The sequence below is a fragment of the Aphis gossypii genome, chromosome 1 (genome assembly GCF_020184175.1).
Source record: "Aphis gossypii isolate Hap1 chromosome 1, ASM2018417v2, whole genome shotgun sequence".
NCBI classification, from domain to species: domain Eukaryota; kingdom Metazoa; phylum Arthropoda; class Insecta; order Hemiptera; family Aphididae; genus Aphis; species Aphis gossypii.
In genome coordinates this window covers 34,859,421-34,885,090 of record NC_065530.1, presented here as the reverse complement: position 1 = coordinate 34,885,090, position 25,670 = coordinate 34,859,421, and the positions used below count along the sequence as shown (strand labels likewise).

Here is a 25,670-nt window from a genome sequence, read left to right as displayed (position 1 = left end):
TATAATATTAACTGATTTATGATTTATAAAACATACCACGATACTAAGGTTAGGTGTCTGTTCGCGATCAATTGATCTAGCTGTTCTAAGAAGTCCAGTCGATTCATCCAACGTTACAAATTCTCGATGAGGTCCACCAACGATTCTATATGTAAACGGAGCACCATTTGGTGGTTGATCAGCATCAGTCGCTGTTAATACCATGATGCTAGTATTGATTGGTTCATTTTCAGATACATATCCAACGCTGTTGTCAGGAGCTAATACTGGACCGTTATCGTTAACGTCAGTAATCATGACTTTAACTGTTGCACTCCCAGTCTGAGGCGGAGATCCTGTATCTACAGCTGCAACTATAATTTCATAGTAATTGATAGTTTCCCTATCAAAGTGTCCAACAGTTTCAATAGTTCCATTTTGCGGATCAACCCGAAATAATTTTGTCATATTGTAGAGTATAGAATAAGAAAATTGATTATTCTGTGGCCAAGCGTCTTTGTCAACGGCGTGGACAGTTAATATTTTTGCTCCAGGTCTAGTACCTTCAGAAACCAAGCACTCATAATATTCTTGGTCAAACTCTGGAGGGTCATTTCCATCTTGAATTGATATTATTACTTGTGCTTCATCAGTATCATTTCCTCTAATGCTGCCGGCATTTTTCGCTAGAACAGTAAGTATAATTCGATTTTGTGTTTCTCTATCTAGATGTCTAGAAACTCTTAACAATCCGGTATTATGGTCAATAGTAAATCCTTTATCATTGCTAGATCCAACTAAAAAGTAATAAACTTTACCATCATTACCAGCATCTAAATCTGTTGCTTTTACTGCTCCAACGTTAGTACCGATATCCGCAGACTCGGGTACATCATAATAGAAAACTGATTGACTAAATGTAGGATAATATTCATTAACACCTTCTATGTGTACGATAACTTTTGTATATCCAGATAGAGTTGAGTTCGGATTAATAGCTAAGATTTCCAAACTGTAAGATTTTTCTTTTTCATAGTCAAATACTTGTTTTGAGAAAATTGCACCAGATGTATTATTGAAATAAAATAAGTTTTCTCCAGTACCACCAATTATAGAATAATGTATTATTGCATTTTTAGGAGAGTCTAAATCTTTAGCTACCATTTGTGAAACAAAGGTTCCTAATGGTGAATTTTCAAGAATAAACACATTAAATAGAGTTTGATTGAAAGTTGGTGGATTATCATTAATATCAGTTAGCATAATAGATAATGTAGCTTTAGACTTTTTAGGTTCAAATCCTGTGTCCATTGCAATAATATTGAGTTTATATTCTTTAATACGTTCAAAATCTAAAATTTGAGTAATGGTTATTGCACCAGTGTCTGAATTTATTTTAAATTTATCGGACAGATTTTCAAACGAGTATCTAACTAAGCCATTCGGACCTTCATCTTGATCTGTTGCTTTGACTGTTAAAATTGTGGACCCGATTGGTTCATTTTCTGGTACAAATACTTGATAACTTAATGATGAAAATTCTGGGTTAAAATTATTTTCACTTGTCATTGTAAAAGTGACATCAGTTATGTCTTGTTTTGGTGGCACTCCATGGTCTGTTGCTCTAATCACTAAATCGTAATTTTTACTTAAATCTGAATCAGTCAATTTTTTCTTTAATGATACTAAACCAGAAAATCTGTCAACTTGAACTAAATCTGTAGCATTTCCTCCATATACGAAATATTCAATTTCAGCATTCACGCCCGAATCGTGATCATTAGCTACAACTGTAATTAAAGGTGACCATACATCTAAATTTATTGGAATTGGTGAAAAATATTTATTCTTTTCGAACTGTGGAGCATTATTGTTTGAATCAATAACGTTAATAATAATGGAACATTCAGATGACAATGGAGGTTTACCATTATCAGTAGCTAGAACTGTTAAAGTATATTCATTTTCTGGAGAAATATCTTTTGTTGAATGTTTGTATTTTAATGCACGTTTAGTGAATATATCACCATATATTGGATCTATGAAAAATACATCAGAAGGCTGTTTCAAATTAAAAGAAACAACAGAGTTAGAACCTTGCTTATCTCTATCTGTAGCAATTACACGACCGACAGTTGCTCCAATCTTGTTTGTTTCTGGAAAATTAAATTTATAATTCGATTTTTCAAATTCGGGTGCGTTATCATTAACATCTTGAATTGTAATAGTTAGAGGAGTTTCAGCTTGCCATGAACCATCCGCTGCGACAACGTTAAGTAAATATTCATCTTGAACCTCGCGATCTAAAGGAGATGCTATGTAAACTTTTCCTGTGTCTGAATCAATTTTAAACATATTTCCCGGATTTTCAGTAAATCTGTAGGTTGCTTTAGCATTAACACCTATGTCTAAATCTGAACTTGTTATACCAATAACAAATGATCCAACTTCTGTATTTTCAGTTACATTAACACTGAACAAACGAGTAAATCGTGGTGGATTATCATTGATGTCTAGAACAGTTATATGCACCATTGCAGTTCCTGTAAGTGGTGGATAACCTTGGTCAATGGCTTCGACCACTAATGTATAATGATCATCAGTTTCTCTATCTAATTTTGTATTAGTTACTATTTCTCCAGAAATATCATCAATGCTGAAAATTCCGTTTATATCGTCAACTAATCTATAAGTGATGATGCTATTTTTTCCTGTGTCTTTATCTGTCGCTATAACAGTAATAACAGGAGTTGGGGGAAATGTTTCTTCTTGAATTGAAACAGTGTAAAACGGATATTCAAAAACAGGTGGATTATCGTTTACATCGGTTACATTGACGGTTAATAGCACTGCGCTTCTAAGTTTCGGTTCATCTGAATCTGAAGCTTCAATCCAAATTTTATACTGATTAGATTTTTCATGATCAATTCCATTTTTACCAATTATTACTTCACCGCTTACTGAATCTACTTCAAATGTATTGTCAAAATCACCTCCTGCTATAGAAAACCGTAAAATACCTTTTTTTGATCCACTTTTTGGAGTTGTTGCTAAAATTCGTGATACGCTACTTCCAGGACTAGAATTTTCAACAATCGATAGCTGTTTTGTTCCTAAATGTCGCACTACAGGAAAATCTTTATCTGGCCAAAGAATTACAGTCAGCTCAAATTCTGCATTTTTAGGTATTTGTCCTTTATCACTAGCTTCGATTTTTATTTTGTATTCCATTTGTTTGTTTAGTTTTTGAATTGATTCAATAACACCGGTATTTTCGTCTATATGGAACATATCAATATCTCCTGATATTAAATGGTAAACAATTTTTCCATTGTCTCCAGAATCTAAATCTGTAGCAGTTACTCCAAATATAAATTGCCCTGATTGAGTTTTATCCGATACATAAATAACACTTTGTGAAGTTGAAAATATTGGAAAATTATCATTGACATCTTTTGCAAACACCGTTAAGTTGGCTACTGATGCTTTGGGTTCTGTTAAGCTTGAATCTTGAGCTACTACTGTTAAATAATAAACTTCATTTTCTTCCCTGTCTAAGTTGGACGATGTTCTTAGTATTCCCGTATCTTCGTCCATTGTAAATTTATCTTGTTTATTTCCCAGAAGGCTGTACCTAAAAAATAACAATTATGAATTTTTAAGAATAATTTAAGTATTATAATAATTTTAAAAACATACTTTATTTTGGCGTTCAACCCGATATCAGAATCTGTTGCTGTTAATTGAGTAACTGAATATCCAATAGGACTATTTTCGTCAATATATACTACGTAATTCTGTTGCTGAAACTGTGGACTATGATCATTAACATCTTGAACAATTACATGGATAAGTCCAGTACCACTTAATGATGGCATACCTGTAAAATCAGACAAGTTAAAACTATTCACTATGCTCTTTAATTTACATTAATATATTTTCGAATTTAATATATTTACCAGAATCCATAGCCACTACAGTAATCATATGTTCAGATTGAACTTCTCTATCTAAACTTCTCACGAGATAAATTTTTCCATTAACACTATCCACGGTAAAATATTCAGTGTCCTTTAAATAATATCGAACTCTACCATTATATCCAGAATCAGCATCTGTTGCTTTCACTATAGCAACTGGAAATTCTTTAGATTCGGGGATATACTCTTCTAGAACATGAATAGTATAAGGAGAGTCTGAAAAAACTGGATAATTATCGTTTATGTCCAAAACAGTAATTATTACTGTAACTTCGTCAGAATTAGCACGGTTATCAACACCGACGGGACTATCCTCAGCTTTAATAGTTAGCACATAGCGAGATTTACGTTCATAGTTGAGATATTTTGCTACTCGTATTAAACCAGTGTCATCAGCAATACTGAAATCCAAATTTTCATCTCCATTTGTGATCGTATATCTTATACCAGCATTAGGACCAACGTCTTTGTCAGTGGCAAATAATTGAATAACTGTGTACCCAATGGTTACATTTTCTGGTACAGATGAAGTGTATTGTCTTGGATCAAATATTGGGCTGTTGTCATTTTCATCCAAAATATTAACTGTTAATTTCATTATTGAATTTAGAGAAGGATCACCGCGATCTTTAGCGCCTATTTCTAATTTATACGACGATTTTGTTTCACGATCTAAAGAACTTGCTACACGTAGAACTCCATCGATGGATCCAATCGTAAATGTTTTTTCATCGCCAGAATTTATCCAATACTCGACAAATCCATTTTTCTCTTCATCGTCGTCTACAGCTTTAAGAACCGTAACTATAGTACCAATTTCTACATTTTCCATAACTGCAGTCACATTTGGTGTAATCCATTGAGGCGAACAGTCGTTAACGTCCTTGATTGTAATTGTCATCTATACGAAGGAAACTCATTAATAATTATTTAATACAATGAGATTATATTTTATGTATATAAATTATTGTAGTGTATGTTACCTGCACAGTGGTTGAGAGTTCAGAAGCCGCCGGGCGTCCCCCGTCCTTGGCTACTACTACGAGATTATATGAAGCTACGGTCTCACGGTCCAAATTGCGATGTGGCCAAATAGTGCCATTGTCCGGATCAATAGTAAAATCATTATCTTCTTGGTCCATAGATTGAATTGAATATTTGATTTGTCCGTTGATTCCTGAAAAATGCAGCATGCATTAACTTATTGTTTATCAAAACACGCATCACTACAAAATCTGAACAAGTTTTATTAAATAAAATAAAAACTCAATAACGAATGAGTTCATTGAGGCGTTTTTGACTTATAATTAATAAATAAAATATTAAGAATAAATAACTGATTGAGAAAAAAATAATGCATATAGATAATAATTTATATCATACAAAATTAAACACGCAATCGATAATAATTTACATATAATTATTTTTATACCTGAACTGAAGTATAAAACATGAGATTGGTCAGTAAAAACATACAGTATAATTTTAATAATAACGCGTATTATATTTAAATATATATATATTTACTATTGTTAGGTATGTATAATGTATGTATGTTTATGAAAAATCATAGTTTTTATGAAGTCGACATTCGAAGGATCGAATTTATTATCGGGTTCATGCAAGCAAGGAGTGTTAGAAAAAATATGTTTACTAATAAATTATAAAACACGTGTTTCCGCAAAACACTTATAGTGTATTTATTTATATATTATATACACTATACACACATACGCACGCACGCACGCACGCACGCAATATTATACATCGAAGTAAACGTCGGAGGTTGGTTAAATAATGTTTACCTGAATCACGATCTGTTGCCATCACCGTCGCCACGATTGTGTTGACAGTAGCGTTTTCGTAAACATCCACATTGTAACTATTTGTCTCAAACACGGGTGCGTTGTCATTTTCGTCGATAACATTTATGTACACCGTCACCGTCGAGGACAACATTGGCTTTCCCGAGTCTTGGGCTTGGACAGTCATGATGTAGTGCTGCACCTGAACACCGCAAACACACGACATCATTATATTACAATATAAAATTATATAATACATCGCATAAGTTTATAATAATGTGAAAGCGGTTGCAGTTTGATAAGGTGCAGGGCTTAGAGCTACAACCACTCCCTTCAAATATTTGATTTAGCCCACCCGATCAAGTTATACAGTTTATCAGTTTTTAATTTTTTTAGTTTACTATATGTCAATAGACTTTCAGTCTTTTTCAAAAATGAAATGATGGTGTGATTCAAAAGTTAATTAAAATTGAATACTCACTTCTTCGTGATCCAGTTTCCCCGTTAGGGTGAAAGCTCCCGTGTGCGGATCGATGTTAAACACGTCGTTAGCCCAGTCACTGATCACCGAATAAGTGACCACGCCATTGACACCTTCGTCCTCATCTACGGCCGTGATGTCGCCGATTTTCGTGCCCCTAGACCGAGACTCACTCACGTCTAGCGAATACACGCTCTTGGTAAACGACGGCGCGTTATCGTTGGTATCTAGAACCTGAAAATAGGGCAATTTTTTAAATCCTAAACGTAATATCAAGAATAATTTGATTTAATGATATATCGGTTATATTTTATTTATCTTTTATGATAATATATTATATTTATGTTGTACACGAGGCGTTATTAAGCTTACTCGTTCAAAACGACTATAACTATACTATGATGTAAGTATCTGTTAAATTAATTTTTCTGCAGCGTTGAAGTAATCTAGATTTGTTTTGCAATAATGCTTGTTTTACTTTTTAATTTGATTCCTGTAATAGGAACTTTGACACCGGGGCAACGTTCGGTCTATGATAAACGCGCAAAGTATATTTTAATGCATTATGCCCCGTTAAACATGATAATGATAAACACTCGATAAAATATTATTTACGGCGCGTAGGGCGGTACATCGCTGCTACTAGAACAAGAACGATTTAAATAAATATATTATAACTTGCAAATCTAAAAATAAAAAATATAATATGTCTATTATGTAGAATATAGTTAATGAAATACAAGCGAATAGCTGCGCAGATCGCGTGATGTTTTAGTATGATTGTATTAGGTATATAGACAATATAGTAAATACAGTATATGTACGGCACGTGCTGAAACGTCAATGTTGCGCAGTTGCCGAAGGGAAGAACGTGTTTGGTAAGACAAGAGCTGCAAAAATGTTAAACGTGGCCAGAAAAATCGACTTGACCGTTTGTCGTAGATGATACGTTTTTAATGTTTATATCGAGAATAATAATTATAATATTATATTGTCTATAATTTAATTCGAAGTGGACAGAATATTATCGATAGAATTGCGTGTGGGTATAGAGCTGGTATCCGAATAAACTGAAACTTCTAAAATAAAATGCATGGCGTACAATTAATTATATATTATTCGTTGTATACCTATCCACAATATACGAATATAGATTGATTTAATAGATTTTTGTTACTCTAATATATATGACGTGTAGTATGTGTATAAAGTTATGAATAACATGTACCACGATAAAAACCATACGGTTATATATTATTGTTTGCGACTCGGGCGAGGCATTTGATTAATGTGTACAGCCTGCTGTATACCCCTACACCGCATTATTTGCATACGTAATGCGCATAATCGTTAACCGGATTACGATTGACATTATAACTTGCAACAATATTATTATAGGATATATTATGTACTTACGACGAACACAACGGTCGTGTCGCTGTGGTGTACCCCGTCGGATACCCGTACCGGTAGCACGTGTCTGGGGCTGGTCTCTCGATCAATGGGCTTGCGCACGCGGACGTTGCCCGTGTACGCGTCCAGCAGCAGTGGTGAGCTACTGCTGTCGTTTTCGCCGATCACCGTGTACGTGAGCGTCGAATCCAAGTCGGGGTCGGTGGCTTTGAGCGTGGCGACCAGCGAACCGACCGGTATCTCTTCGGAGATCTTGTATTCGATCGGAGCGGTCGGCCACATCGGGCGGTTGTCGTTTCTGTCCAAAATCTTCACTTTCACCTGTGCGGATGAAGCAAAAAAAAAAAAAAAAAATTAATAAAAAACCAAAACAATTAAAACACGCGTGAGAGATGAAGATAATACATTAATACGCATATTGATAAATTGTATATAATAATATGCATTAAACGCTGTACGTATACCTATATAATATGAAACATAATAAACACATAAATCATTGGTACGCGTTCGCGAATCCACTCATGCGTAGTTGTCCGTACGGGAGCCGAAAATTTTTTTTGAACAAAAAAAAAAAACGCTAATTGGCTCCATGCTATACGTTTTTGTTCCCATAATCTCGCCCCGGTACATTTTATATACTATATACTCGTATACGTACCAACATATATTCAAATCGATGTTATCTTATTAAAATAACTTAACGCATTCCGGATCATGTTCTCAAACACCGTATATTTTCATTCAATGGTGTTACTTTTTTTAATGACCCGAGCAATTGCGCCGGAGCATGACGACCAGAAAAACTATCCACTGTTCAACCGTTTAGGCACCGCCACCGCGGCGACCGTGGATAGACGTGCATCCTTATGTAAGTACGTATATTATAATATACATAATGCTATATAATTTAAGCAAGAAATATGTTTGTATAAATTCCGACTAATAGAAATTATGGATTTTTGTTTTATATGTGTAAATGTATTTTTATCCGCGGACATAATTTTAAAATAAATATGTAAATTAACAGCCGAATACTAAACATATTTCTAAATCCAAGTAACCATTGGTATTTCACAGCACACGGTAACCAGCTATTCAAATATTATCCCAGACCCCGGTAAAAATAATTTTCTTTGTGTTAAATAATGTTGTGTAACGAATATTTAAAGTCATTAAAAATTAGTGTCTGTATAATTAACAGTAATTATTTAATTTACTTGTTATGGAAATTATGAAATTAAACCATAAGGATTTTTATACGATAACAATTTTGGTTTTTAACATTCCTAGAAAAGTATAGCTATATATTATTATCTACACCCTGTTAAGATTTTATTTTTTATTTAGTCACGTTGTATTAACAGTTCGTAAAATCCAAATAATATTATTTTATAAATGTAGATTTCTTAGCCGAGAATTTGCATATGCGTTTTTAAGAAAAATCTTGGATAACAATATAAATGTATGATATTATAATAAGTATCCATCATAAGCACATACTAAGATATAGGTACTTAAAGATATTTTATGTGAATAATCAACACAGTTATTATTTTATTGGATTACTAAATATTTGTTTTTCAAGATTCAGTATAGAGAAGAATCCGAAAAATAAAGTATTTTCTTAGTCTAAAAACTAAATTTATTATTTATCATAAATTTATTTTATTCAAATTTCATTTTTTATTGCGACCATAACGAATATGAGTGATCTATAATTTTGGACTTCAGCAAAACAAAATTGTATTATGATTACCTATTATATATAATGTGTACCTGTATAAATATATATAATATATACACACACACATATATATATATTATACAGTATACACCTGTATAAATATATATATACATATAATATACAATATATACATATATATATTACAATAATTTGAGGGCTTGACAGTTTCAAGGTAAGACAGCGTTTTTTATTGTACAAATTGTTGTTAAAACCTGTTTTCCCAAATAAATCCCACAGTAAGTCAAGTTTTATATTAACAAAGGAACAAAATAATATAATGTTTTCAAATACCTACATATTCACCACATGATCTTTAACAAATTTATAATTCTAAAATTATTATTAAGAAATAATGATTATTTATTCATCAATCATTATTTTATGTTATTATTATCATAATAGTTTTATTTTCGATAAGACTTAATAGAAGCATAAATGTATCAGTTTTATTTCACACCTATAATATGTTATTATTTTTTTTAACAGAAAAATTAATTTACCATCAAAAATAAGATTTAAGATCTATATGAGTAAAAATAAATATAGGTAATATTAACAGTTGTATATTTTTTCAAATAAAATATATTATTATTATTTATGTATCGATAAACGGTTATATTTTTTATACGAGTGTTTTTTTTTTTTTTTTACTGAATTGTAAAAGTGTATTGTACCAGTAGGTATTATGAAATAAGGGTACCTAAATATATCATATAGAAATAGAATTTGAGAAAAAGTAACGTACAGACATTTTTTGAACGAGTAAAAAAATACATTCTTACTGAACCGGTACATTGTTATTTGGTATTTTTAAACGAGTCTTTCCGCAGGCATCAAAAAAGAGGTACAATTGATGTTAATTAGTTTACTATACCGAAATGGATATATATTTTTTTTCTATGGGAATTGTTTTTTTTACTTTTTATGATATAGGGGTAACATGTTTATCGGCGGCGGTTAGTTAAAACAAAAAAATATATGCCTTCCCGTAGTCGTACACGCTTTGTAGTCTGTAGACACGATTAATTGTAGCTATTTATATAGGTATCGTGTATAGAATAACGACCCAACACATGAGATCGGTTGTAAAATTAAATATAAATATATAATACAAAATTATTTATTTTGAATTTATTATAAAGGTTTTCAAACATTTTGAAAAACTTATAAAAAAATCGTCATATTGATAAAGATTTGAGTAGCCCGAATTCAAAGCCAATTTTTAACGGTAAAAGTACATTTTAATAATTTATAATAATATACAGGTAGGTACATCGAAATACTGGACTGCAGATATATTAATTTTGCTTAAGACGCGAGTGATAGTTTTATTTATTTATAACAAAATGCACGCTCTCAATAGAGTAGTCTCGCACTATTAAAAAACAATCAAGAAATCAAATGATACAGTTGATAGGGCTATTAAATTTTAATGGTTATTTGACTGTTGTGTAAAGGTGCTCCTGGAATTAATGAAAAATATACGTGCTTGTACAAAAACAAATTATACAGCCCAATGGCCGGACGAACTACTCTAGCTATATATAGGTAGGTGGGCTGATATATATATATATACACCGACCGAGAATCAAACCTATCGCATTCAACCGTGAATAGAGAATGAGAAAAAAATCAAATTTTTTGACACATAATTTTCTAATCCAAACGCCAAAGTCGTTATTCATTTAATATACCTACAGTGTGATCAATAACATGTTACCCGATTTAATCTGGATATAGTTTTCGTGAATATGATTGGTTAATGATATTATGCCACAGACCGTGATCATCTCGTATCCCGATAGTTCATTTCAATATTTCATTACATTATTATATTATAATATTACAATATTATATATATATGCCAACACTATACTGATATAAATGATAGATCTGCCGATGCATATGTACATTTACATCGTGAATACATCGACAACCAACTTATACAAATTCGTATTGAAAAAATAAACTAAATATTACTTAAATAAACACGTGATCAAAATCGAAATAAATATAATATATTTATATACATATCATAGATAATATACTGTATACACCTATATATGTGCAATTAATATTTTTCGAATTTTGATCGCATATTTATTTCTCGGCGATATTCCCTCAATAGTCGTGACTCATGACTCGTGAGTGATATCCGATACGATATTAAATAGATTTCATCCAAATTAGTAATTGAGTAATTATTATTCTGCTTATATTATATTATCACTGTATAATACTCGCATAATTGATAATATTATTAAATATATAAAATTAAATTAGAAATGCACTAATTATTTATCACACGTTGTTTTTATTTTTTTATATCCAATATTTGATTTCAATTTATAGTGACCAAAAAAGGTGAAAACCAATATAAATGATCATTATTTACAGACGAACAGTGTTCACACATAACATGTAAACTATAATATATTATTCCATAAAACTAAGCTAGATTAGTTTAAAAATATAATTCGTAATTACAAAAAAAACAAATAGCTAGTTAAATGAGATTTTACGAAGTTATAAAAAAAAACATATGTTTTAATTAGTTCTATACTTCTATAAGGAATAAAAAGACATACATTAAAATTAAATTTATAAGTATACCTACCATAGATACGTACGTCATATTTTGTATTTTATTGTCTGGACTATACCAGGTTAGTGACATTAAAACAGTCATACAATTATTGTATAAAATCCAATAAATTGTCACTATCAAGGCTTATACTATAATATACTCTGATACTCGTACATATGAGACAAAAATTAAGGTTTTGAATATAATTAATAATGATTAAAATACGAGTATAAAATGTACACATTTTAAACTAATAAACATCTAAATTTCCAATTAATACCTACTTTTATTTTGTTAACTATCTTGTAATGAAAATATTTAAATGTAAATTATAAAAATTAAATAGGATAATTCGCAATTAAGGTATGAAAAAAAATTGTTTCTGCTCCATACTACTAATTTTATGGTTTTATTTAATTGATGTATTTTATAGTATAATTCTATATAATCATACCGATAATTAAATACTATTTTTATAGATTATATATATTATATAGATATATATTATTTCATTATAATATTTATTATTCAGAATAATGAAAAAACTTAAATCTTAATTGAATTAAATCCATGATAAAATCTAATCATATAATCTCATAAAATGTCACCATCATCATTGGGTGACTGTTTTTTTCACTAGTTCCAACTCATAAAAGTATAAAATATATCATCCACATACCTACGCAAGGTTATTGCAATACTTAGTTACAGATTATTTGTTTTATTTATAAAGCTTAAAATGTATCATATCATTAGTATCATTAGAGTATCATTAGTATATTAGGTTATTCTGTCATAAATTTGATTACATTTAATTTACTAGCAACTAACAAGTGATTCAAAGTTTTAATTGTTAAGACATAGTTAAAAGACAATGTTCAACATTTGACAATTTAAAAATGAAACATGAAAACATAAACATACTTTATGTTTTTTTTTCTTATTATTGATGTATGATCTGTATAAATATTAAAGTCAATTAATGTATATATTTTTAATATTTTAGAAAAATTATTTGGAAATAATAAACTAACAAAAACAAATCAAAACATCACTATAGGTACATACTAATTGCAACCAATTGAATTCACATAAAAGTATCGTCATTTACGCCAACAATTAATAACAACAATAATAAGGACGTACGACAACTTTATCTACCTAGACCTACTACAAATTACAATATATTATAATTAATAATAATTATCGCTTTCGTTCGAATATATATATAAAAATCAAAACAAAATAATAACACGTGTCGGTACAAATTAGAACGGCGCCGTCTTATTTCAATAAGTCTTAATACCTTATAAAACACTACCATACCGTTTATATTAGCCCGACACTCGTGTAATAATATTGTGTTATGCGAGCAATGGTCATTATTGTAACCTATAGGTAACCTACCTACACCCGGTCATAGGTATATTACTAAACATCGTATACGGCGCACGTTCACCGTTCGCGGAGGAGCCCACGCGATTTACTATTAGTACCTGGTAGGTTATATTATAGTGTCTGCACAGTAAAACTGCCGATATATACCTACGAGTATCACGTTATTATTATTACGTACTATTGCTATTATAGTGTTATAGACACTATATTATATACTATGATAGTAGTACTGTACGATATTAACTAATACGTCTGTACCATAAAGGTAGGAGCTGTATATAATATTATTATTATAAAATAAACGCGACGACGACATTAAGATATCGTCAAATATTACGCTTTTACTATGCACGCTGACTCCCGCACACGGTTCGTATGTATGTTATAATATTATTATTATGCACCAATATACAACATGTATATGTATATATATCGTTTATATATTGTTATTAGAGTATTGTATGTATTATAATCCACAGTGACAGTGGCCTGTTTATATATATATATATATTTTCCAGGTTTTTCTTCCTGCCGTGGACAATGAGAGTAAACTGTACGCACACACACACACACACTTATACGCGTATTATATATTGCCGCACACCGCCGCGGCGTATTGTAGGTACCCGTGTGCGCGAGTTTATATGAAATATTCATCATTGTAACAGGAACCCATTATCCAATCGGCAAAATACCTCCAACGGGATTCTGCCGTTCGTATACATACATATTATATATATATTGTACGCGAGTTACACACATATAGCGGTCAGTGTTTTTGTATGCCAATTATTGTCACTTGATTTAATTTCAATAACCAATATAATATATTATTATAATGCACGCGCGTGTGTGCGTGCGAGTGAACGGGCGCGAGCGAGCGCCCGCGTTTGTGTGTGTGTGTGTAAACTACGTAGGTATATAATATATAATGCGTACGTGCGTGTGCATATGATGCGTATATGAGATGGTATGTGTACAAAATAAAAACCACAATAAATGCGAAAACTGCATGCCGCCGCCGGTATTATAACATTTAATAGCCAACCGATACGAACCCATACAATTATTGCACTATTAATTATGATGATTAACCACAGTTTTTTTCATTATTATTATTTTTATTTTTTTTTTTCATATTGACGATATACCCGTATAATACGAAAAATAAAATATAAAAATGTATATTATATATTATGCACATTCGACGAGTGTGTGTGTGTGTGTGTGTGTGTGCCGTATAGTGGTCCTGTTTCTTATAAGTTTGAAATCAGTACCTTTAGGCGTATTTGCGGTTTGTAGCGTGCCGTGTTCGCCAATGGGGAGCAAGAAAAGGGAAATATTATTCAGACGCTATCGTGAGAATGTGGGCGTGTCCAAAATGTTGAATCTATTCAACTCCTTGTGATTAAAATCAACGTCTAGCCCCGCTTTTTCAATGTTATCACATAAGTCGTTAAAATGAAAAACGGAATAATTGTGTCGTTCTGCAAAAGACTCGCGGAAGTGGAAGGTTCATACTATTTACGCGGTAGGTAGGTAGGTAGGTATGCACGATTATTTTATAAAAATAAAAACAAAACATATTTTTGAATTGTTTGTCTAAGCCTCTAAACGTATGTATATTAGGTATGTCATGTGGTTTTTCGAACTTCAAGAGAACTCCGAATTAGTTACTTATTAAGTTATATATCTAATATGTGTTTTAAACATTTTCTCCGTTAGCTATTTTATAACATACGCGACCATAATAAAAACACGGCAAAATCTCCAACTGTCAGTTTAATTTATCGTTATAAGTAGAAGTGTTTCCATGTACCGATACTATATCTTTTAACTACACATTCAAAAGAAACCAAATAATATGTAAACCCTAAAATATACGTCCGGCTGTTGCGCAACTACTAAATGACTAAAAACCGTGCGATCTTTTTTAGTGGTAATTTTTCTAATTAACTCCGCGGTTTCTCAATAAACATATTTTACATTTATTGTTGCACTAATCCAATATAAAATGGTTAAAAACGATTTTTATTAGACACTCCGATTACGATAAATCCAAAGCACTCTCGAGCACATTAGCATACTGATATCTCTATATGCATTATTGTGCGCGGTTATAGAAAGACGATATTATAAATTCACTTTTTTTTATATACAACACTATAATAATACTAACAACATCGGATACGCTTTTAAATTATACATTTCAAAAGAAAAGATTTATTTTATAAAAAAAAAACACGATATTGTGTTTTATATATTTTATAGTTAAGTACCTATATATGGGTATATTATATATTTATATACCTATATATTATATTAAATATTAAAAATAATAGTAACATAAAAATTATAAAGAATTATTCAAATTTTATGGACACGCAACCATTTTAACCGTTTTGTTGTTACCAATAACATAATACTAAATATATAATAAATTCAATGAACGATACAAACATTTTTAATTTTAATATTATATATTATAAATTATAATATATCCGTATGCGCATATTATACCAAACACATACCATCAAATAGGTATAATAATATTATGTAACTATAAAATATATATATATTTTAATTAAAGCAATTAAGAAAAATTATACACCTAATATACACAATAAAGGTGTGTTACTTTAAAGTGAATTGAACACAGTATTATTTTATTGAATACACAGTCGTATACACTATACAGAAAATATCGTGTTGAGTATAAAATATAAAATACGTTTTAAAATATAAAAATAATAAAATATTTTTTAATTCGATCTAATACACTATTGTATAAACACAAGCATTCGATTTCTAATGATTAAAAAGAAAAAAAATTCAAGGTGTTTTAACTCCTTAAAGGATAGTCATTTACTTTCGGAATTGCGTATAATAATAGTTGAATCCATAAGAGGATACTGTACTGTTCATTGTTCACCTTCGTAAGTAAAGTTTTTTTTCTGTACAGATGTTGAGTATACTTTAACCATATCTATCTGACGAGTTATATACGCATTCCAATATGGCAGTTTATGCAATTGACAGACAACTTCTATATGGGCGTATATTGAGGGAGGGGCTTGGAGGGTTAACACATAATTCCCCCCTTGAGATAAAAATACCCCTACATTATGATCAAAATTTTTATTATTTGACAATTTACAAAAAAAAAATCGTATTTAAGCGCGAGCCAAATTTTTCAATTGAACATCTGCTACTGTTGGAATTGTGTTTTAAACTCTTTGTGTGAAGGTATTTTTATAGCCCGCGCGGTACTCACACAGCTGGTAGAATAATATTACTATTGAATAGGGGATTTATTCCCTCAATCGGCTCGACATTTTCAAAGGCCGGATATCATATATCAAATAAACAATTGGGCTTACAATAACTTTTTACACCTGTGATATAAAATACAATTTTAAATTCATACATATTTTGGGATTAGAAATCGATTTTGTTGTATTCTACAATGTTGTATGAGGTTTACATTAAATAATATGTATAGTTGAAATAGCATAAAAGCATTTTTGTAGAAATTTAATACTATATTAGATAGGTACATTAATCGATTTTGATCGAAACATTTATTTACAAATAATAGAAAGTATATCAATATTAAGAATTAATAAACAATTACAGTGTAATGGGGCATATAAGAATTAAATAATTTGTATTTAACTGTACCAAATTTATTGTGTACACAGCTAGATCAAATCAAGTAATCAATTAATTTGTTATCGATAACATCTATTATTAGTCAATAATTTTATTTTATTGTATATCTGTTTCAAAAACAGTAAAATCATATTTTTCCAAAATGACTTTTATAGATAATTGTATAATTGTATTTTGCATATAATATATACGTAATACATGTATTTTTATAGTACATTATATTATAAACTATAGAGATTTAATATTTCGTAAATTTTTCTAATTTGTAAACCAATTAATAAGCCAGTTTTTCTGTACGATTTATCTACAGATGAAAATTAGTTGTAAATTTAAATAGTATGTTCCGGGGATCTGATCGTGTTAAAGTCAGAAAGATAAACGATGCTATTAAATTTTACGATTAATTAAGGTAAGGAAATGCCGGTGACTATCCGAACATAAAAAAATAGTTTTAAAATATTAACAAACGTTAACAATTATTCTTCAAAAGTAAACTTAATTTCCGATGGTTTTGAAATTATATAGTTTATTAGCTAGTAACATAAAAAAACCATAAAATCATAAATTCTTGTACACCGTGCCAAAATAATATTAGTCTTTAAAAGATATGTTTCATGGTTTTTATAGACGTCATGTAAACGTCCCACACTCACACACACGGACTGCCAGTTCGAACCTTGACATTTTAAAGTTACACGGATTTACACGGACAAAATGGAACAGTTATCCAAAGGATTAGCCGACGATAGTTAGCTATGCATATTCAAAGTTATTTTACACGTCCGCTTCTCTAGCGTGACGGTACTCGGTAGGCCGGTTTTAGAAATATTTGTGAATATTATAATATATTATAATGGTACAAACGTCAGTTTGCTAAATATATATATAGATATATCTGATATATATCGTCGGCTGAGCTGTCCGCTTTGTATTTAATCATCCAATGGGTTTGCGTCGGGCTGGGACAACTGACGAAGTGGCTGAACCACAAGATTGGGAGTTTTATTCATTCGCTGTGTCTCGGGCTATACAAAAGATACATTAATTCCTCGACACCGGAGTACAAATAGGGTAAGAAATAAACAGAAAAAAAATGTTTTTTTTTCGAACATAAAGAACGTGTTCAACATGTTCATAAAATTACAGTTAAAAAGGGTTGCGATTCTCAAAACTCCGGCAGCACAATGTCATAAATTGTCAAGTAAATGTTTCGTTGTTTGTTTAAAGGTAACCAATAAATGTGATAATGACATTGATATTTATGACATGTATTTGTCGGCCCAGTAAAACCGTATTACCTGTTCCGTGCAATGTAAACACAACGGATTTCGGAAGAAAGGTAAACTTATTATTTTTTAAATAAGAAAATAATAGTTATTCAAATGTTAAACAAATAGAAATATATGAAAAATATATGAATACACATACCCTACTACATACGTAAAAAGATAATTTTACTGCAACAAAAATGCATAAATGTAGTATTATTTGTATAAAATAGCACACACTGTTAAGAGTTAATACCAATTAACTACCTAATGAGTTCTTAATAAATATTTATTTTTTACGTCCAAGTTTTTGCAAATGTTTATACAACTATTAATTATATTACCTATATTATTCTAATTATTTATCATATTTTCGCAATTTTTAGATACGTTTTATAATCGATTTATTAAACACAACTTAAAAAATTAACTCCGTGGATTAAACCGTGGTTAGAACAACAATAAGAGCTAAAAATATTTTATTAAGTACCTATGTTTAATTGTAAAAAAAAGAATTTCTAAAAATGACGCAAACTCATTGGAGATATTACATACGAGTACAACGAAACTCGAGTAATGAGAAATGACATAAAAACAATTATGTCCCACTCGACTCTCCCTCTCCGTCAAGCATACAATACTTTCTTGCACAGTAGACCGGGTTCGCGTGTTACGTACATTCCATTGTTCCAACCAAATTTCAAGACTTTAGCAGCGGACCCCCTGTGCCCGTCCACCACACACACCACGGGAATAGGTAACTCGTCAACTACTACTGATCCACTTTGAACTCACCGCGGTCTACCAAAATCCGGAATGCCTAGCTAATTGCAGCCTAGCGAATCGAATAAATCATATAGTAAGCGAACAATAATAACAATAATGATAAAGTTTCGGACGCCGAGACGCGGAGTAGAAGAGCAGAAAAGAAGAGAAGGAGAAGTTGTAGAATAAAAAAAAAAAATAAAAAAATACCTGAATGTGACCGGTTTTCGGTGTCTGCGATCCAACGTTAGTAGCATAAACGTGCACAACGTACTGGTCGGCGCCACCCTCCCTGTCCAGCATCGCGGCCGTGTAAAGCACGCCCAGTTTAACGTCTACGGAAAACATCCGATCCGCCTGCTGCCCGTTGAACCCGGTCACGTTCACCACGTAGTATTCAATTTGCCCGGACAACGGGTCCATCCTCAGCACGCTTGTGCCCACTGGTTCGTTTTCGTACACAGACCCTTCATAGTCCCTCAGGTCAGCTAGCTTATTAACGCCATCGGTGTCCGTTAATAAAGTGATGTAGGCGTCGGTTGACTTTCGTTCCGACTGCACTGCCTCGTCTGTGGCGCGCACCGTCAACTTGTACGACCTTTCGGGCCGGGTCAACTCGCGGCGCAAACTGATTGCTCCCGATGTTCGATGTATGGAAAATAGTTCCGAGTCACCGCCCACCATTTCATAGGTGACTAGCCCGTTTGTACTGGTGTCAATGTCCCTAGCCAGTGCATGCATGATAAGTGCACCGGCGTGCTTCGCTCGTATGAGCCCAGTGTCCACGGAAACAAACACGGGAGCGTTGTCATTTTCGTCGTCCACTATAATTGTCACGGTTTTCTCGGCCGACAGCCGAGTTTCTACCGGCATGGCTTGGTCAATCGCTGTAACGGTTAATCTGTACGTATCTACGTATTCCCTATCGATGGGCAGCACGGTGCTGATCACGCCCGTTTTTTCGTTTATTTTGAAACTTCGTCGATCATTGTCTGGCTGTTGTTGTGTAATAGAGTAGTGAACTAGACCATTTAAGTCCGAGTCCGGGTCATCGGCGACCACATGCACGATGGACGTGCCAGGTTCGAGGTTTTCAATAATTTGTCGTACTATGGCCGTGCTCGGGAACTGTGGCGGGTTGTCATTACAATCCAAAACGGTTACGTGGAATGCTAGTGCGGATGACAGCCTAGGATTGCCATTATCGTAAGCAGAAATGTTTAATACGTATGCGCTAATGTCTTCATAATCAAGCCGTTTATGTAAATACAATACTCCAGTAACAGTGTCGATGTGAAATGTATCTCGACGATTACCCGATACTATAGAATATCGCACTTCGCTGTTTACGCCCAAATCCGGATCCGTAGCGCGGAATCTAACTAATTCCGTGTTAACCGTAGCGTTCTCAAAAATTGACACGCCCGACGGGGGAGACTCGAATTTTGGCGGGTTGTCGTTATCGTCCAACACTTCCACGGTGACTGTTGCCGATGCGTTAAGTTGCACTGTCGTACCGTTATCGTGTGCGGTAACTCGCAACATGTACAATGCATGCGATTCCCTGTCCAAAAGTGCGTTGATTGTAATCATACCAGTTCCATTGTCGATTCTAAATTTGTCACCATCCCCATCCTCCATGGTGAAATGCACAGCACCGTTTTGACCGTCGTCTTCGTCAGTAGTGTATACTCGCAATACGTGAGTCCCAACTGGTGACCCTTCTGACACTTGTACTCGATAGGGTTGTCGGAAAAATCGTGGGCGATTATCATTAACGTCGTTAATGTAAACGTTAACCTTGGTTTTATCGTAAAGTGGAGGTTTTCCGTTGTCCGAAACCGTAGCTTCCAGTGTAATAACATTTTGGCCTGTAGCCCGGATTAATTGTTCCCTGTCAAATTCTCGCTGAGTCCTGATGAACCCGTTTTTCGGGTCGATTAAAAAGTCCGTTTTACAATTTATCAGAGAGTATGTCAATTCAGCGTTTCGACCAGTGTCCCGGTCAGATGCCAATAATTTGCCCACAAATGTACCGGCCGGTTCATTTTCGTTAATGCGAAAATCGAATGTGACATTGGTAAATTCCGGTTTATTGTCGTTCTCATCGGTGACGTGAACGATGGCCACCACGGATGAACTACGAGCTGGTGTGCCCGCGTCTCGGACGACCACAGAAAGTGCGTAATAATCTCTACTTTCCCTATCCAGACGATGTTTGATGTACAGCATTCCGTCCGGAAAAATTCCGAAATTTCCTTCTGCGTTCCCTTCTTCAATGGCGTAAGATAGTTTCGCATTAGAACCATAATCTCCGTCGGTAGCTCTTAAACCGAAAAATCTACTATTAACAGCAGTAGCTTCGGAAAGTGACGATTCGTATGAAGTTTGATCGAATACAGGAGTGTGGTCATTTACATCTTGAATAGTGAATAGGACGACATGTTTGGCACTAAGTGGGGGATTACCGGAGTCAGTGGCTATAATTTCGGCGGCTAGTACGGTGCCCGGGGCTGTATATACCGGCTTGTGCAGATACACGATTCCGGACGACTCGGTGATACGAAATAGACTGTCAGGTTTGGATACCAATCGGTAAGTTACCCGGCCATTCAACCCGACATCCTTGTCCTTAGCCCTTGCTACGCACAATTCTTGACCAACGGCAGTATTTTCGTAAAGGTCCACTTCGTCGATTACAGTGACAAATGTAGGTTCATTGTCATTGACATCTAAGATGGTTACATTAACCAAAGTAGTACCAAACTTTAGACCAGCCCGCGCTCCTATGCGTATACTATAAAATGATTGATTTTCTCGATCGATTTTCTTCCATGTTGTTAAGACTCCGTTTCGATCTACCCTAAAGTTACCATTATCACCGTTCAGTATGAAATAAGCCACGTCGGCTTTAGTTTCCTTAACTCGAACCCGACCCACTTGTCGATTTGAAATCGGGTCCTCTGAGCCACCGTGGTCTTCGTAAATTTGAAACGAATATCCCTCACTCGTATCGAACTTGAGTGTTTCGTCGGGATTCTTTATTATTTCTATAAATGCATCTTCAGCAGCTCGACGACCATCTCTATCTACAGCTGTCACGTTCAGACGATATATGGATTTTGTTAGGTCCCCACTGCTCTTTAAATATATAGTTCCGTCACGCGCGTCTATGTAAAAAAGACCAGAGTCGCCGCCACTAGCTAATCGATATTCAACGATCGCGTTTTCTCCTTCATCGATATCATATGCGGATACTGTAAGAAGACCAGTGCCAGTCGAATGATTGTCACCGACAAACGCCACATATTGTTGTGGATAGAATACTGGATCGTTGTCGTTGACGTCCAACACGTCAAGTATGACGGTAGCCGTGGACGATTTGGGCGGAGACCCTTGGTCTTTGGCTAATACTTTTATTTTGTATTCCAGTACTTTTTCCCTGTCGAGTTGTGTTTTAATAGTTAGTTGACCCGTCAACGAATCGAGTGCGAACGCACCTTTATACTTGTACTGGACTTCGGGATGTAAACTGTATGACACGCTACCATTGGTACCTTGATCGTGATCTGAAGCCGTCAACATGGCTACTAACGTATTTTCCGGTACATTTTCCAACATTTTAATAACAATTAATTCCTGCGTAAACTCTGGACGTTCGTCGTTTTCATCCAACACTATAACTTTTAATTGCGTGTACGCCCATTTGGGATTAGGACCACCGTCTCGAGCTGAAATCTTTAGTTCCGCGGCGCCCATTTGTTCGCGGTCCAGTCGCCCTTTGAGCGTCACCAGCCCGGTATCCGTATCGATGTCAAACCATCCGAAAGCGTTACCCGACACAATTGAATAGTAAATCTGCGCGTTTATACCGGTATCTTCGTCAGTGGCCGTAATGCTTGCCACGTACGTGCCCACCGGCGACAGTTCGCTTAGCGTCGACGAGTATTCACTCTTTTCAAATACCGGTTCATGGTCGTTGATGTCATTGACGTATATCAACAGATACGCCATGGTGATCCTGGCGGGGGTCCCTTTGTCACTGGCCAATACGGTCAGATTGTATTTGTTAATCTGCTCCCTGTCCAAAACGCCGTGAACTCGAACAATATAGAAACTCTGTGACGATTCCAATCGGAAATGATTCATCTCGTTACCAGATATGATTTCTACAGTCGTTTCGCCGTTGAGCCCCTCGTCGGGATCCATGACAGACACGCGGCGACCACCGAACCGTTGATCGCATTTTCGTCCACCGTGGCGTACGCGGCATTCGATGGGAAGTACCGAAACCGTATGGCTGGGTCATGATCGTTGGCGTCGATCAAGCTGATGGTGACGTACGCCCGGCCGTCCTGCCTAGGCGACCCATGGTCTCTGGCGTGCACGGTGAACACGCAGCTCTTCGGACACGACGCTCTCGGCTGTTGAGTGTGCGGGCAGTTCTGTTGCGGGCAATCTGGGACCTCTGTGGTATATATGGCGCCCGTTTCCGGGTCGACGCGGAACCGGGTGTCCGGCATTTCCGGCAAATAATACACGATCCGGCCGTTTTCGCCCAGATCGGCGTCCGTGGCGGTCACCTGTAGCGCGAACGTACCCGGCGGCGCGCTCTCGTTCAACCACGCACTGTAGTCCGTGTGCGCAAACACCGGCGGGTTGTCGTTGACGTCCAGAATGGTGACGTTAACCGTCTGATAACCGTACCTGGTGGGCACGCCGCCGTCGCGGACAGATATGTTAAGCTGGTAAAACGACACAGTCTCCCGGTCCAGTTTACCGGTGGTTTGCAGGTACAAGTACGTGAGATCGCCGCCCGGGTTGGACGTAACGTCCAACCGGAACTTGTCGTCCACGTTTCCGGCTACGATTCGGTAATCAGACGACACGCCGTTGGCGCCCGCGTCCTTGTCCGTGGCCGTGTCCAGGAGCACCTTGTTGTCTGGCGCCGCACTTTCCGGAAACGAAACGGATATGACGGGCTCTGGGAATTCGGGCGCGTTGTCGTTGACGTCGGCTACCACTATACGCACCTCGATCGGATAGGTGGGCTGGCTGGACAGCACGATTAGATCGTACCGGTCATTAGGCAGCGACTCTCTGTCTAGTATCTGCGCCGTAGTTATCTCACCGGTGGTGGCGTTCAGCACGAATTCGTCGGACGGCTCGTTGAACCTGTACACGAACCCCGGCCTGACAGGTATCCGGCCGACGGCCGTGCCTCTCGGCTGGCCCTCCAACACCTCCAACTGCACCCGAGCGTTGTTGTCCACGTCGCCGCTGACGCGAGTCACCGACGACTGTCCTACCACCAACGCCAATACCGCGCATATCGCGACGCGCCATGACATTATGCGAGGGATGACCCCTTTCACGCCGTGTCACTCCCGGTCATCACACTCGCGCTCGCGCGCGCCCCTAATTACGAACGCTCTCACTTAGGTACCACATGTTTATTAACAACTACACTCACTGCACTACCGTAATCCATAAGCGGCGGCGACAACGATCACTCCGGTTCGAAAACGATGCGACAAAATAGTGTATATTACGATTATTAGTACGCGCGGAACAATAGACGACGACTTTAACGCGCGCGAACACGCGAATAAAATACGCACACACGCGAACAACACTAGCGAACGGTTAAAAACGACAAAATAATAATAATAATAATAATAATGTAATAAAATTTAAAAAATCCCGACCCGTCGGACCGCGCTGCGAAGATAATCTGATAACTCGCACCCCTGTGCGCGAAGGGTAGAAAAAAATAATACGGCGGAACCGACGACTACACGGTGTGTACCACACGCACGCGGTATAACACTACTGCTGCTGCACCACGCACGTATCGCAAAACGGAACGGACGAGTGTGTGCGCGTATACTGAAGACTGGTTTGGTGGTTCGGTCGTCGGATCGACGGCGGCGGCGGCGGCGGCGGCCGGCTCAGTCGGATCCGAAGTGGAAACATTCTTTCGGTCGGCCCCCTTCTGCGCGCGTTCCACACTAACCCCGCCGGCCACACGGCCATACTCATCGCCGCCCGCCCGCCCGTGTCAGAACCGTGTGTCCTCCGACCCCCGCCGACCCCGACTTCGCGTTCACGCGGCGGCGGAGAGCCCGTTTTTACCTGTCAAGATTACCCGCCGCCGGCCCTATGCTGCCTGCGTGTGTGCGCGCGTGTATGTGTGTGTGTGTGTGTGCGTGCGAGTATGTGCACTCGTACACGGGTGTTTGCGCGTGTGCGTGTGTGTGTGTGTGAGCGAGTGCGCGCCGGTCGGTCGGGCCGGTCGTCGTCGTCGTCGACGGCGGCGGTGGTGCTTGAGTATTTTACTGCCGTTCGGATATACACGGCCCGGGTTCTAGTTGAAGGTATTCAAGATGGCTGCACCCCGTTCGCCACTCGCCCACCACCGGATCGCTCATATTATGTGAGTGTGTGTGTGTGTGTGTGTGATGATGACGGGGGGGAATCGCCGTGCCCGCGCCCGCGCTCGTTTCGTTCGTTTGCTCGCGCCCATTCATGCGAGTGCGTCCGCGCTTTGTGTCCGGTCATCTTGCACTATTTAT

General features: G+C 35.8%; 1 protein-coding gene across 1 annotated transcript in view; it reads right to left on the bottom strand.

Moving 5' to 3' along the window:
- The window catches only part of LOC114126574 (cadherin-related tumor suppressor), a 37,351-nt gene extending 12,359 nt beyond the window's left edge, over positions 1 to 24,992 (bottom strand). Inside the window, 9 exon segments of the mRNA XM_050197308.1 lie at positions 37 to 3,613; positions 3,679 to 3,859; positions 3,939 to 4,860; positions 4,943 to 5,136; positions 5,765 to 5,966; positions 6,246 to 6,479; positions 7,662 to 7,979; positions 19,306 to 23,315; positions 23,318 to 24,992. Coding sequence (XP_050053265.1) covers positions 37 to 3,613; positions 3,679 to 3,859; positions 3,939 to 4,860; positions 4,943 to 5,136; positions 5,765 to 5,966; positions 6,246 to 6,479; positions 7,662 to 7,979; positions 19,306 to 23,315; positions 23,318 to 24,446 — 10,767 coding nt within the window. The 5' untranslated portion in view covers positions 24,447 to 24,992.
- Positions 24,993 to 25,670: the final 678 nt, after the last annotated feature.